Source organism: Trichosurus vulpecula, chromosome 1 (assembly GCF_011100635.1).
Source record: "Trichosurus vulpecula isolate mTriVul1 chromosome 1, mTriVul1.pri, whole genome shotgun sequence".
Lineage (NCBI taxonomy): Eukaryota > Metazoa > Chordata > Mammalia > Diprotodontia > Phalangeridae > Trichosurus > Trichosurus vulpecula.
In genome coordinates this window covers 91,053,876-91,069,997 of record NC_050573.1, presented here as the reverse complement: position 1 = coordinate 91,069,997, position 16,122 = coordinate 91,053,876, and the positions used below count along the sequence as shown (strand labels likewise).

The following is a 16,122-nucleotide window of genomic DNA, read 5'->3' as shown; positions in this document are numbered from 1 at the left end:
TTTACATACATTTCACCAAGGTTAATGGTCAAAGTGGTGCTGTGGAATGAGCACTAGTGATGGAGTCAAAGGACTTTAGTTTAATCCTAGCTCACACTACTTATGGAATATTGTTAAGTAATTTAGTTAGTTTAAAACAGCCTGAGCTTCTTCATCTATAAAATGAGGAGGTTCATTAAGATGATCTCTAGTGGTCTCTTTCTGGTTTATTTGAAATCATAAAAAGTCCTATAAGTCACAATGATCCAATGTAGCTTCACACAATCCTAAGATTCTTCTTAATTCTCCAAAGAAAAACAGTGACTTAACACTGTGTATAAGTTATGGTAATTTTTTGTTTGTTTTGCTCTGGTACTGTCTGGATCTATGATTTTATTGTTATAGGGAAGGCAGGGTGAGGAGATTTCCTTCTCCTGTTCACATTAGCAACTGTTATAGAAATCATAGCCTTAGAAAATTGCCTAGAACTTTGAGATGGCACACAATATGTGTCAAAGGTAGTGTTTTAAACCAAGGTTTTTGGACTCTGAGACAAGTTCTATATCTATTTTGACACAAATTAAGTGATAACTTAATACTTTTTTCTCAGTGGTTTGATTATGTAACTTCTACCTTTGTTTCTTAAAAGCAGTTGGCTGAGCTTGTTAATCAACTATGTTTATATTTACTCTTACAATTCTATTTTAAAAAACTATAATTTGGATGTGTTGAGATTTTGAGGAAAATAGTTAAATTAACAAATAAACCATATGGTTAAATGAAAAGAGAGGTGTCAACACATAAATTTCATGAAAAATGAAATAGTTTCATTTCTTATCCAGACAGTATCACTAAAACTTTCCCCTTTTTGCCTAATCCATATAAATAAAATCAATACATTTTGAGGTTAAAAAAACAGTCAAGGCAACTTTTTCAATCAGAAATCAAAGTATAGACACTCTCCATATATATTGTTTCAATGTAATTTAGCAATAATAAATAATTAACAATCCACACTGTAATATTGCTCCACCAAGTAAGAGATCGAAATGGAATGTTTAACAGTTATTCTGTTGTTCAATTGTGTCTGACTCTTTGTGACTCCATTTGGGGTTTTCTTGGCAAAGATACTGGAATACTTTGCCCTTTCCTTCTCTAGCTCATTATAAAGATGAGGGAACTGAGGCAAATAGGATTAAGTGACTTGCCCAGAGTCACACAACTAGTGTCTAAGGCTAGATTTGAATTCAATGAGTTTTCCTGACTCTTGGCCTGGTACTCTATCCATTGTGCTACCTAACTGCCCTTCTAACTAATAGCTAAGTCTAAATGGATCTCCTCCCTACCTATTGCCACCATTAGTACATATGCAACAATATCATTCCTATGGAAGAAAGTCTCTGCTGTAATGGTGCTTCACTGAACACCATGCTTTCCTGGAAGCAATTAAGGAGGCTGGATAACTGTGAACACAGCAGAAACTGGTTTCCCAGTAATGTGACTGTCCACTTGGCTGATTCCTTATTACTTACCCCAAGAGCACATTTGAAGCATTCTTTATCAAATCTGTACACAGGAGAGAGAATCTCAAAAAATTTCAGAATACTTTCTTCTCTATTAAGGTTGGCAAACTGACGAAATGTTTGCTGTATCAGTTTTCTGAGGGTTTTGGCCTGCATGACAAAATAACACAAAAGCAATTCATGTAGGCACCGTCGAAAAACCACCATTCCATTAGATACAGGGGACGCCCGCAGGTATCGACATATCTCTTGTTAATAGTCTTTCTCCTCATCTCCAATCAAACATCACAAACTGCCTATTGTATATCTTGACCTGGACTACCTAACAACTAATACACATCTCTTTCTAATCTAATAGGGTGGCAGTTTATAGAGTAACATTCACATGTTAACATACATCCCTTTAAGCTCTATGAATCTATGATTCCAAATTCCAAATAAAAAGTGATGCCGTTAAAATAAGAAATCATTTGTTAGCTAAAACTTTAGGTTTAAAATGTAGCTCTAACATAGTGAATAACTTTACTTTGGTTTGGTTGTAAAGATCCTGCACTAAGAGAGACCTGGGTCCTCACCAATAAAGCATTTAGTCAGTAAAGAAACAATTATAAAGCATTTATTATGTGCTAGGCCCTCTGATAAGTGCTAAGGATACAAAAACATGTTTCCTACCTTCAAGGAGCTCACATTTTAATTGAAGGAAATCACATGCAAAAAACACCATACATAAAAGATATAGAGAGCATAGACAGAAGATATTGGATGGAAGGCAATAAGTGGGGGAGTGAGGAAGTGGAGACTGGGAGAGGCCTCTTATAGAAGGTAGAATTTAATCTGGGTCTTGAAAGAGGCCAAGAAAGTCAGGAAGTAGAAAAGAGAAAGAACACTCCAAGTACAGGGGAAAATCAGTGAAAAGACATGGTGTTAGGAGAGAGTAAGAATAAATGGGCCCTTGTCTCTGGATTGTAAAATATGTAGAGGGGAGTAAGGCATAAAAGAAGAATGGAAAAGTAGGAAAGGGCCAGGTTGTGAAGGTCTTTAAAACCCAAACACGGAATTGTGTATTTGATCCTAGAGGCTATAGGGAGCCCCTGGAGTTTACCGAGTAAGGAAGGGTCATGGTGATTTAGATAAATCACTTGGGCAGTTCTATGGAGGACTGATAGGAATTGGAGAGACTTGAGACAAGGAGACCAATCTTAAGTTCAATATAGGTAGTCCAGGTGATAGGTGATAAGGTCCCCACAAATATGGTGGCTCTGTGAGTAGACAGAAGGGGACAAACATGAGAAGTGTTGTGAGGGTAGAAACGAGCATATTTGGCTATGTGGGGTGAATGTAAGTGAGAAAACTAGGAAAATACTCTGACTGGAAGCCTGAGTTTCTGGAAGGATGAAGCCTTTGAAGTAATTCTCCATCAGCACCTCTGCTTGGTGTCCACTCTGGAGACTATCATGCCTTCTCCCAGATAAGGTGATCACCTGAAATCTCAATACCACGCTGACTCACTCAGTTTTTAATAATCAATACCTTCTGAACTCCCTCAGTTGCCTCTCTGACTGAAGGACGGAATAATAAACTCCTCCCAAAGCCTTCCTTTATAGAAGACTGAAATTTCAGAACTTCCAGGTTACTCTACTCATCAACCGCTCTGCTTTGTTTCAACTGCATGGAACATCATACCTCTCCCCTGCCCCATGCCCATTTACCCCTGGTATATTCTGCCTCCCAATTTTCATCTTTTCTTTGTTGTCTTTTCTCATTAGACTGTAACCTCTCTGAGGGCAGGGACTATTTTTCTTTTTCTTATGTGTATTTCCAGTGCTCAGCACAAAGGCTGGCACATAGTGGGCATTTAACAAATTTTTAATGAATTGATGTGGGACTTTAGCTCAGACAGACGTTAAGACTGGATACATAGATCAGGGAATTAGTTACATAGGGATGATAACTGAACCAAGAAGTGTTTAAATCATTGAGTGAGACAGTACAGACCAAAAAGAAGAGCCAGGACTGAGCTTCTGGGTATACCCACAGATAGTAGGCATCTTCTGGATGAAGATCTAGCAAAGGAGACTGAGAAGAAGTGGTCACATGGGTAGGAGAAGCAGGAGAGAACAGTGTCATGAAAACCTAGAGAAGAAAGATTTTCTGGGAGGAGAGAGTGATCAACAGTGACAAATGTTACAGATAGGTCAAGGATGACAACTGAAAAAAGTTCACATTTCTGGCAAACAGGAAACCACTTTGAAAAGAGCAGTTTAAGTCAAATGATGAGTCTGGAAGCCAGATAGTGGAGGGTTCTGAAGAGTAAGAAGGGAGAAAGTGAAAGTATTCATTGTAGATGGCTTTCTCTGGGAATTCAGCTAGTTAGTAAAAACGGCAGGATCAAGTAAGGGATTTGTGAGTATGGGGAAGGAAAAAATAGTTGTTAGGAAACAGGGAAGAGCCATCAAATAGGCACAGATTGACAACAGGACAGAGGCAGCTATCTGCTAGAGAAGACCGAAGGGATAGGATCAGGCAAGCAGTTATTTACCAAGCACTTTGCTAGGTACTAGGGATACAAAGGTAAGAGCAAAAGAGGTCAGGGAGCTTGCATTCTAAAATGGGAGACAACACAAATATGTATATGCAAAACACATAAAAACCAGTACCAGATACCCTTGGATGGGAAGGCATGAGTAACTGGGAGGACTAAGAAGGCTTCTTGCATGAAGTGGTACTTGACCTGAGTCTTCAAGGAATTATAAAAGGGATTATAAAAGGGAAGTGAACCTAGGATACCAGGTATGGGGGGGAAGGAAGGAGTGGGGCAGTCAATGAAAAGGTATACATCCTTGGAGGAATACTTCAAAAGAATGTAAAATAAGGAAAAATAACTCCCTTTCCCACCATTTATTATGAGAAAAAATACTGGCAATTTATTAGAGGTATACATAAACTTCTTTTAAATGAGAAAGTAAGCTCTACAGTAGAACTGCTCAGTGAAAAGCAGGATAAAAACTTATTGTTGGGGATGTTGTAGAAGAGATCACTATATAGAGCAGGGAGGTTTATATAAAAGATGATGCCCTTGGTTCCTTCCAGATCTGAGATTCTTTCCTTATAAGTACTCTGTCCACTTTAGCATAACAGAACTGTAGTCACTTGTTTGACAAATATGTTAAAAAATTTACAAATGGATAACATATGATATACACTATCAGTCTCTGTTAGAAAATAAGATATAATACTTAAATTCAAGCTATGGTAATAAAATTCTGCAATCACTGTAGAACCTATGAAAGTGAAATGGAAGACAAGGAAGATTTTAAGGTAGAAATAAGGTGAGATAAAGCATAAGAAGGATCTTAGTTCTTGAGCAGTACTGGATATAACAGCTCCCACGTCTGCAATTTTCTCTTCTTGACACTTTTCTCATATTCTCTGGTATTTTCAGAAGAAATTTCATGAATTAGCACAAAGTGTACATATGGAAGCAAGGTGAAGGTGAGAAAAATTTCATTTCAGTGACAGTTTTTAAACCAAAACAGGTAATACTTGTAGATATGCTAAGAAGACAACTGTGTAGTACGTGTCTTTATTTATTGATACATATTTTTCAGGTTTAGTCACCTGGATACCGAGAAATTTCAGTGACTTCTTACTTCTGAGAATTCCTTCCAAAATCATAACCTACCTTATGCTGCCTTACATACATTACTGTTACAGTGGTGTTGTCTGGTTTCTACAGATAGATGTAAGGGCAAGGTATTATCCTACTCCCAAATCTCTTCTAAGAGCTAGCACAGTTCCCCTCACAAAATCCCTAAGGAAATACATAGTGAAAGAATCATCTCTCTTTCACAGACTTGAAATTGAGTTTTAAGAAGGTTTCATGATTTGTCCAAGTCTCCCAGCTACTAAGGTTTTAAAATAGGAGTTGGTAAGTCTTCCATCAACAAGCATTTATTAAGCAGCATTATTTTGATACAAGCACTGTATGAGGCACTGAGGAAACAAATAAAATGAAGGAAAACATACTACTTGAAAAGACCTGATGTTTTAATGGAGAGGAGGGCAACAAAATAAGTTCATATATAAATAAATACAGCATAAACATAAAGTGAATGAACAGATACATGTTAAATAGTTAAATATAAGTTAAGTCAAAAAGCATTTATTAAGTGATTGCTAAGGACACTATGAAAAGTGTTGGGGGAAAAAAGAGAAAGGCAAAAACAGTCCCTGACCTCAAGGAATTCACAATCTAATGGGGGAGACAACATACAAAAAAACTATGTACAAAGAGATCATGATATATTTTAACCTAGAGACAAGAAGCCACTGCAGATTACTGAGTAAGGGGATGACATGGTCAGAGTTGTACTTTAGGAAGATATACTTATCTGACAGCTAAGTGAAGGATGGACCACAGTGGGGAGAGAACTGAGGAAGAGAGACCAGCTAGGTGGCTATTACAATAGTCCAGCTGTGAGGTCATGAGGGCACATATGAGGATGGGGAGAGAGTCAGAGAAGACAGGGTAGGATGCTTCGAAAGCAGAATTGACAAGACTTGGCAACATATTTGAAAGTAGAGGAGGGTTTGAGAGAAATGAGGAGTCAAGCATGGCACCTAGGTTGCCAACTGGGGACTGGGAAAATGGTTGTGTCCTCAATAGTAATACATAAGTAAGGAAAAGATGACGGGTTCAGTTCTGGACATGCTTAGTTTAAGTTGTCTATGGCACACCGAATTAAGCTGTGGCATGGCCAGTCCAAATGGCAAGTAGGGAAGAAGTATTTATTAAGTGTTTACTATGTGCCAGGCACCGGCTAAGCACTGAGGATACAAACACAAGCAAAAAGAAACACTCTCTCCACCTTCGAGTAACTTAAATTCTAATGAGGAAAGATAACACAAAAAAGGGAGCTGAAAAGGAGGGAGGAAGAGAAGGTACCTACATGAGTCATGAAGGCAAAGTCCAGAGAGTCAGAAGCACAGTCAGGAGGGGAATTAAGTAAGGTTGGCTTGGGCTGGTCCCCCCAAAAAGGAGATACTGGAAAGAATTCACCACTGGGAGAAGGGAGTCAGAAAGGTGAAGTGATGTTCCAGGGTGAGAAGGACCCAGGTATTGAGGGAAGTTCTAGGCAGAGAAGGTGGCTGAATAAAGGTGGCAAAGCTAGAGAGCCAGAAGCACAGTCAGGAAGAGAATTAGAGAGAGACTGAAGATAAAGTGTATGCAGTGTGTGAGTAGTAGAGAGAAGGCTAGTTTGTCTACATAAGAGAGTATGGGAGGGAAAGTAATGAATCATACAGCTGAAGGACAGGTTGAGACCAAACTGTGAAGATCTTTATAGAATAAATAGAGGGGTTTGTATTTTATCTTAGAGGCAAAAGGAAGCCACTGGAGTTGATTGAGTAGGCAAGTCACATGGCCAAATCCACAGAAGTCTTGTTTATTGTAACTCAACACCAGCTCTCACATCTATTGCCTTCTCTTTATCCACAGGATCACCATGCTAATTAATGTTGTCACCTCTCTTCTGGACTACAGTAATGATTTCCTAAATGGTCTTCTTGCATCCAATTTCCTACCTTTCCATATAGCTGCTAAACTGAAATTCCTAAAATAAAAGTCTGATCATGTAACTTCTTGCTTTCCTTCTTCTATCCACTTCCCCTCCCCATCTCCCCACCACCCCTTACCCCCTGCCTTGCCCATGCTCAAGAAGCCTCAGTGGCTTCCATTTACTTCTAGGATAAAATACAAACTCCTCTATTTGGCACTTATAGCTCTCTACAATCTGGAACCAATCTGTGCCTCCAGGTTGACTGCCTATGATTACTTTCTCCTGCTCTCTATAGTTCAATCAAAATGGCTAACTTATTTGTTCCTCATAAATGACTTCACTTCCTACCTCCATGTCCTTATAAAGGTATAGAATGCTCTTGCATCTGTACATTGCTACCTGTTGGAAAGCTGAGTTCCCTTCAATCAGTTTAAGGTATAGTTCTTAGAACAGATCTTTCATGATTCTGCCCTTTCTTAGTATCCCTTCCACCATGATATTTTATTGACTATGTACGTATTTGCATTTACTTATCTGTAAATAGTTTAACTGCCTACCCTGATCTGCAGACAATACTCTTCGAAGGCTAGGAGTGTTCACTTTTGTCTTTTCAGCCCCAGTCAGTCAATAAACCTAAAACGATCTAACTGAATCACATGTTCTTTGTACTATACCACATTGCCTGCCCTTGGTGGAGGAAGTGTTATTTAATTTGAGCCTTGAGTAATGAGTAGGATAGCAACACATAGAAAATGGAGGATGACATTCCAGGGTTGGAGAGCAATGGTGAGTAAAAACATGTAAACAGTTAAGCAGGAAGTATTTTCAAAGAAGACTAAATACTTAAGCTGGCCTATAACATCAAGTAGTAAAGGGGAGTAATATGCGATAAATTAACAAATGTTGTTTAAAATTATACTGGAGAGTGACTTAAGGGGGAGGCTTATTTGTTTGACTACGGAACCACAAAAAATCTTTAAGTAATAGAGTAATGTGATCAGATTAGGACTTTAGGAAGATTGCTCCTAAGAACACATAAAAGAATAATCAGAAGTGAGTGTGTATGAGGTGAAAGAGGAGAGAACAATTAGGAGAGTACTGTAATACTTCAAATGAAAGAAAATGAAGGCCTGACCAGGCTGATGGTAGTGAAGATGGGAAAGTAGTGATGGATGAAAGACATACTGTGAAAATTCAGTAGGACTTACAAAAAGATTGGATAACTAGGACAAGAGAGACCAAGAAGTCAAAGACTACTCTTAAAATTGCAAACCTGGATAACTGGGAAGAAAATTCTGCCATTAATATAGAAAGAAAAGGCAGGAAGAAGGGCAAAAATTTTAGAAGGAAAGATGAGCTCAGTTTTAGACAAGCTGAGCTTGGAAAATGGTAGGCCAGACAAGTAAAAAGCTGGCAGTTAGAAATGAATCTAAACCCATATTGCCATGTTGAAAATAAGGAAATGGGGTCAAATAGAACTAAATGACTGGTAGGGTTACACCACTAGTAAGTGTCTGAAGCAGGATTTGACCTTAGATCCTCCTGACTCCAAGTCCAATATTTTATTGATAATGCAATACTGTAGATTATTATTTCTAGAATATATGAAGATGAGGTTTAAACGGGTTAAAAGGGCACAATACTGGTAATCAATGAAATAAGATCAGAATCTACATCTTCAGAACTTAAATCATTCTCTTACCATTACACAAAGTGTACCTCTTTTGTTGATGAACTTTGGCCTTTTGCATTTCAAAGAAAGTTGAGAAGTAGGATAGGAGACTCCTATTTCAATATTTTAAATATGGGTCCTTTCTCGACTGCTTCAAGTCAAAGCCCCTCTATGCCTTAGTAGCCAGTTTAATGAATTACTATGGTCAAAAAAAGGCATCACCTGATAAAAGCCAACTCTCTGGTGATGAGACTTTCTATACTTAGCTAGGATAATTCACACATGACAGATATACAACTCATCACTAGGTCTTTAATCAAAGTCTCTCCAGTTTGGTGGCATCCGTCAGAGTCAGTGTTTTGTGGGCACAGACCTTAAGAACCCAGGGCCACTTACACACCAAGATAAGACACTGGAATAGGACCTCTGTAGGGTAAGAAATTAATAGCTTTTTAGCATCTTAGTATTTTCCCTATCAGTTTCTAAGGACTTATATCACTGTGATAATAAAATCACTATAATCATCATCATCATCATCACAATATATTAATGATTATCATTTTACAAAATGCTTCATTTCACAAAACTCCATTTTTGTGTAGTTGGGAGGCACAGTCAATGACAATGAGGCCATGCATATGTGACATACATGGAGTAATCCTCTCCTTATCACCTGAGAAGGTGCTTAATGCCCTGGCCCTGAAGTTAAGACAATCTATAGAAATTAACCCACCTTTTTACCATCACTCCCGGTACTGGCATTCAAATACACAAAGTGTGAGAATTAGAAGGAACCTCAGAAGCCATCTATTTCAGTCTGTACCTGAATGGGAATGCCCAAAAAACATGAGAAGTGGTCATCCAACCTTTGGTTGACACCTGAGTCAACTCATTCCACTTTTGCATAGCACTAATACTTAAAAAGCTTTTCCTTACACTAAGTTTAAATCTGCCTCTTTGAAATATCTACCCACGGTTCCTACTTCTTCTGACTGTGGGCAAGCAGAACAGATCTAATACTTCTTTTACTTTAGGATCTCCCACAAAACACCTCTATATGGCTTAAACGTATCTTTCTTGCTTAATCCAGTGTCTGGAACATAAAAGTATTTAATAAATGGGGGCTTGATTATCCGATAATCATATTCATGTAATTTATATTACAGTCAGAATGGACTTCTCACCATTTCCCTTTCTTCCCTATCCTTTTTAATCTCTGTGCCTTTTCTCACTTCATCTGCTATGCTTGGAATGAATTTCTCATTTTCTCCTATGAAAACCCTTCCCTTCACTTTAAGGCCCAACTTCAACACCACATCCTCAATGAAATTTTGCCTAATATCCTCAGTTTAAAGTGACCTTTTACTCTTCAAATTTCTCAAATTTCCTCCTATTTCTCAAATTTGTACTTTTATGTAAGACTTTTCATAATTACTTGTGTACATATTTTTTCTTCCCATTAGACCATAAGTAAATAGTAATTGTTTTTCTTTTGGTCAGCAACCCTGAGGGTCTTCACCTTCCAGTTTGATTTTTTTTTTTTAATTAAAGGGGCCATCCCTTGATTCACTTCTTAAACTTAAAGGAGCCTATTTACTGAATGGGCGGTGCCTCACTCAAAGTGAGAACTTGAAAAGACCTTAGCTTAAAGGGGCCAAGCTCTCCCACTGCATCCTGGGCCATCTCCAGTCATCCTGCTCAATATTAGGCAACTGGACTCAGATGGCTCTGGAGGAGAAAGTGAGGCTTGTGACTTTGCACAGCCCTTCCTCACTCAAATCAAAGTCAATTACAAGTCATGTCATCATCTCCCTGATGTCATGGTCCTCTTCGAGAATGAAGGACAAAGCACACAATAAGCTCCTTAAAGGTTTATTTGATATCTGTATCCCTAATGCCTCGAACAGTACTTGCACATAGGTGATGTGTAATCAGTGCTTACTGATCTGTAATGAATCACTTTAAGGAATAGTAGCTGTTGCTTCTGCTGACAGCCTATCAAGGGTTAAATGTGAGGAAAAATAGTGAAACGAAAAACAAAACATTGGGAGTAGAGTTGGTAAATCTAGGATTTAGTCCTAGTTCTGCTAATAACTATGTGGCCTTGAACTAGTATTTCTTCTCTCTAAACCTCAATTTCCTCATCTACAAAATGGGACTGAAACCCTTGGCTGGCTGCTTTACCACAACACTTGGGGATTCAGCCTTTAGTGTTTTGGGCAGATCTAGAACAGCATTCATTCCTGGCCTGAGCCAGGCCCAAAAGGTAATTAAAACAGGTTAAAATAACAGAAGGTCTGTGGGTAGTTTTTTCTTTTAATAACCTTAGGGGAAATAAAAATGGGAGAGATAGAAAATTATATTGAGGAGGGAAGGAGGAAAACAGGGAGATAAATCACTATTGCATAATGAAAAGGATACAGTCATGAATGAAGGAGTGAACCTCACATTTATTTGAACTGGATAAAGGAAGATTTAATACAGTGAAATCTCTTTCACCGCCGGCCCCCTTCCAATAGTCATACATAGAGATTTCAATAAAGAAATACATTAAACTCAGAAGAGAAATAGGAGGGGATAGGGAAAAGGGAAGGACACAGAAGGGTCTAAGAGGGAGGGCAAGATAGGAAAAGGTAAAGGTACAAGCAAAACAAACATGAATGTTTCAGGGAGGAATATGAGAGGAGGATTAAAAGGAGAGGAAAAGAGAGAGTAAAAAACCTAGGATCAAGAGAACTGCAACAGAGGGGAAACAGTTATATGATCACAAGTGTCAGGCAAACATCCTCTCTTCTACCACTTTATTTGTAAAGGAGGTAGAAGAAAAGAGGAAAAAGTCAAAAGACAGGATGGAGGAAAAATACATAATTAATAATCATAACTGTGAATGTGAATGGGATGAACTCATAAAACAGAAAAGGATAAGCAGAATGGATTAGTAAGTAAAATCCAACAATATGTTGTTTACAAGAAACCCATCTGAATCACAAAGATTTACAGAGCTGAAATGAGGGGCTAGAGTAAAATTTATTCTGCTTCAGCTGAACTCAAAGCAGAGGTAGCAATCATGATTTCAGATAAGGCTAAAGTAAATACAGATAAGATAAAACAGGTATGGAAATTAGGTTTAAAGGCACTAGAGATAATGAATTAAAATCAATACTTAACTCATATGTACCCAATAACAATATCTAAATACCTCAAGAAAAAGTTAGTTAATAATGAATGGAGAAATAGAAAGTAAAACTATAATAATGGGAGATCTTAATGTACTCCTTTCACACCAAGACAAACTTAACTAAAAGATAAATAAGAAAGAAGTTAAAGACCTTTTCTAAGTTCTAAGAATAGAACTTTAGAAAAATTAGAGATGATTGATCTTTAGCAGTTACTAAATAAGAACAGAAAGGAATTTACATACCCTTCAGCTGTACCTAGTACCTTTAGAAAAACTATGTCCTGGAATATAAAGACCTCATCCAAAAGAAGCAGAAATACTAGCCATATCATTTACTGATCACAATGCGATAAAAATAATATTCAATAAAGGGCCCTTAAAGAATTAAAAAGTAATTGGAAACCAAACAACATAATTTTAAAGAATCTGTGAGTACAAGAACAACTTCTAGAAACAACAGACTATGTCACTGAAGAAAACAATAATGACTCAACATAGCAAACCTGTGGGATGCAGCTAAAAGTATTCTGAAAGGTACATTTAAAAGGCCTTCATCAACAAAAAAAGAATAAGTCAATAAATTAGGCATGAAATTTTAAAAACTGAAAAAAGAACAAAAAAAAATCCCCAACTAAATAATAAAATAGGAATTATGAAAATTAAAGAGTAATAAAATTGGAAGCAAAAAGATCAACAAGCTGGTAAATAAAAGAAAGGCTAGTTTTAAGACAAAAATAATAGATAATAGTAAGCTAATTTGATTTTTTTTTAAAAAAGAGAAAGGAAAAACAAATTATCAAAAGTGAAAAAGGAGAACTCACAACAATGGAAGAGGAAATAAAGGAAATTATCAGAAACTATTTTGCTCAATTATATGCTAACAAAACTTTTAACTTAGAGGAAATAGATGAATACTTACAAAAATATAAAATACCTAAATAAAAGAAGAAATAGATTACTTAACCCAATACAGAAAAAGAAATCAAACAAGCTATAAATGAACTACAAAAGGAAAAAAGCCCAGAATCAGATGGATTCACAAGTAAATTTTATCAAACATTCAAAGAACAATTTAATTGACGTGTGGCTTTAACTGTTGGCAATAAGAAGAAAAGAAATGACTTTTCCAATCTCTTTCCAAGATACAAATATTGTTATGATAACCTAAAACTAAGAAAGACAAAACAGAAAGAAAAACTATGGACCGATTCCTAATGAACAGTAATGCAAAAGTCTGGCTCCGCCCCCCCCCCCCCCCCCCGCCCCCGTCAGCCTGATACTCTGGAATGGATAGAATGCAGGCCTCAGATTCAAAAAGATCTGGACTCAATTCTTGCCTCTTACACATATTGGCTGTGGGATGTTGGACAAGAGGTAAGTAAACTGGTGACTCAGGAAATCATCTAAGAGTATAAGGAATAAAGCAAATTTTTGCATTGGCAAAAGAAGTTTTCCCCACAGGATTTCATCATAGCAACATAATCATAAGGCTGGTATACTGAAACAACAAAATCCTATACTTACATAGCAATATTTCATTTGAACTTTACAACCAAGCTGATACATGATGAACACTTACAAATGCTTCTTTCAGTGCTCTGCCTCTTTACTGTTTTGCATTGAGGTTTTATTTTTATTATTTTTCAGTTAACAAGCATTTTAAAATTAATCTGCCTTTTCTCACTACCTTCCTGACTCCATCCAACCCCTTACATACACACTGAGCAAATTAAAAACACAAATCTGAAAAATAAAGCTCTCAATATACATGAGTAGTCCAGAAGCACAACTTCTCAAATTGGCCATGTTTTAAAACATGGACCAAAATACACTCTGAATTCTGGGCCACCTCAGAATTAGGGTATCAATCTGATTGCCCATTTTTAGACATTCTCCACTTCATCAGTGCCTTTCCTAAAATGTGGTACCCAGAACTGAACACAATACATCAAATGTGGTCTGAACAGGGCAAAGTACAACAGGACTATGATTTGCTTACTTCTGAGTGCTGTGGGTAGCTTAGTGCAATCTAAAATTCCATTAGATTTTTTGACTTCCTTATTATACTGTTGAGGAGTTTGCTTTCCATCAAAACCCCTAAATCTTTTTCAGATCATCTTCAGCCTAATGACATTCCTTGTATCTTATACTAGTGACGCTGATTTTTAGATAACTATGTGGCTCAGTGGATAGTGCGAGGCTTGCAGTCATGAAGACCTGAGTTCCAGTTCTTCCTCAGACACTTGCCAAGACACCAGTCAAGTCACTTAACCATTCTAAGTCTCAGTTTCCTTCTAAGTAAAAATGGAGAATAATAGTAACATCTACCTCACAGGGTTGTTGCACTTTTTCCGCTTTTTTTTCCGGTTGTTCCGCTTTTTCGCACTTCTTGTCTTTGCGCTCACTGTTTCACATTTGTTACCAGTATATTAGGTTACATTTTCCCACATTCTGCCCAGAAATGGCTCAGGAAAGATTTTCATACCATGCTGAATTCAAGTTAAAAGTGATCCTGTTTGCAAAAGTGAATGGAAACCATGCCGCTGAACCTAAGTTTGGTCCTCCTCCAAATGATAAAACAATCGAGACCGGCTTTGTGAAGAAGAAACCCTACTGAAAACGCCACAGTAGAAGAAGGCCGTGGGAGGCAAGTCAGCAAAATGTCCTAATTTAGAGAGGGAATTGACGATATGGAAAGAAGAGCAAAGGGCAATTGGAATTCCTGTATCCACACAGATGGTTTAGCATGAGGCAAGAAGAATTGCTGATGAAAAAGAAGTTACTGATTTCAAAGTAGGACGCAATTGGTGCTTAGGTTCATGAAATGGAATGGACTAAGCATGCGTACACGCACCAGATTTACCCAAAACATGCCTGAAAGCTACGAGCAGATGAATAAAACTTGAGTTCAATAACTTTATGTAATATACTTTTTTTTTTTCAAATTTCGGGCCCCAAAATTAAGGTTCATCTTATACATGGGAGCATCTTATACATGGGGAAATACAGTATACTACTGTCCAAATATAATCTTGCCATTGCTTCCATAAGAAAAGCAAGAGTCCTTTCCAAATGCTTCAACAAAACCTAAGCCATCTTTACCTACAACACTCCCATGATCTATCTGTAACCCTGTCTGGAATGACCTGTTCTCATTGATAAAATGATGTTGGCTTCCTCTTCTGGAATAATAATCCCTTTAATAGTATACTGTGGATTTTTGGTAGGAATTAAAAGTCAAACAATCTGACCTCAAGTTCGCAGATTTTATCATAGGATCATAGAGTTAAGGCTGAAACGTATCTCAAAAGCTATTTATCTGATTTTGCAGATGAGGATACAAGAGATGCTTACTCTTCCTTTTTTATAAAAAATAAAACAGATGCCAATTATTTTTTATTAATGGACTCCTACAGTAGATTAACTCCATTTCTTCTCCTCTCACTCTCTTCTTAACCCCTTACAATCTGGTTTCTCACCTCATCATTCTACCAAAATTGTTTTTTATCAAGTTACTAATCATCACCTAATTGTCAAATCCAAAGTGCTTTTCACAATTCTCATTCTTCATGATGTCTTTGCAGCCTCTGACAATGTTGATCACTCTTTTTTGATACTATCTTCTCTAGGTTTTTGGGACACCACTCTCTCCTGTCAGACCACTCTTCATTATCTTTTGCTGGCTCTCCATCCAGGTCACATCCTCTAACCATGGGAGTCACAGGGCTCTGCCTCTAGCCCCCTTCTCTTTTTCCTCTAGTCTACTTCTGTTGGTTATCTTATCAGCCCCCCATGGATTTAATTATCATACCTATGTTGATGATTTCCAAATCTTCCTATCCTGCCCTAAGCTATCTGGGCTCACATCTCCAACTGGATGTCTCATAGACATCTTAAACTCACATATCCAAGACTGAACCCATTATTTTTCCTACTAATCCTTTCCCCTTCCAAACTTCCCTATTACCGTCTAATGAAACACCATCCTCCTAGTCCTTCAGGTTCACAACCTAGACATCAGCCTCAATTCTTCACTATATCTCAGCCCCCATATGCAACCAGTTATCAATTCCTATTGTGCTACATCTTTTAAATGTGCCTCTTTCTCCTCTGATATTGCCAATACCCTAAAGATAGCCCATATCATCTCACACCTAGACAAATGCAATATTCTGCTGGTTGTCTATATGCCCCAAGTTTCTTCCCACTCCA

At 37.5% G+C, this 16,122-nt stretch overlaps 1 protein-coding gene across 6 annotated transcripts in view; it reads right to left on the bottom strand.

Moving 5' to 3' along the window:
• Positions 1-16,122, bottom strand: part of PTK2 (protein tyrosine kinase 2) — a 434,883-nt gene that overhangs the window by 184,365 nt on the left and 234,396 nt on the right. For all 6 annotated transcript variants that reach the window (XM_036741078.1, XM_036741072.1, XM_036741073.1 and 3 more), the window contains one exon: positions 1,512-1,652. In XM_036741078.1, coding sequence (XP_036596973.1) covers positions 1,512-1,652 — 141 coding nt within the window. The remainder of the gene's footprint in view (positions 1-1,511; positions 1,653-16,122) is intronic.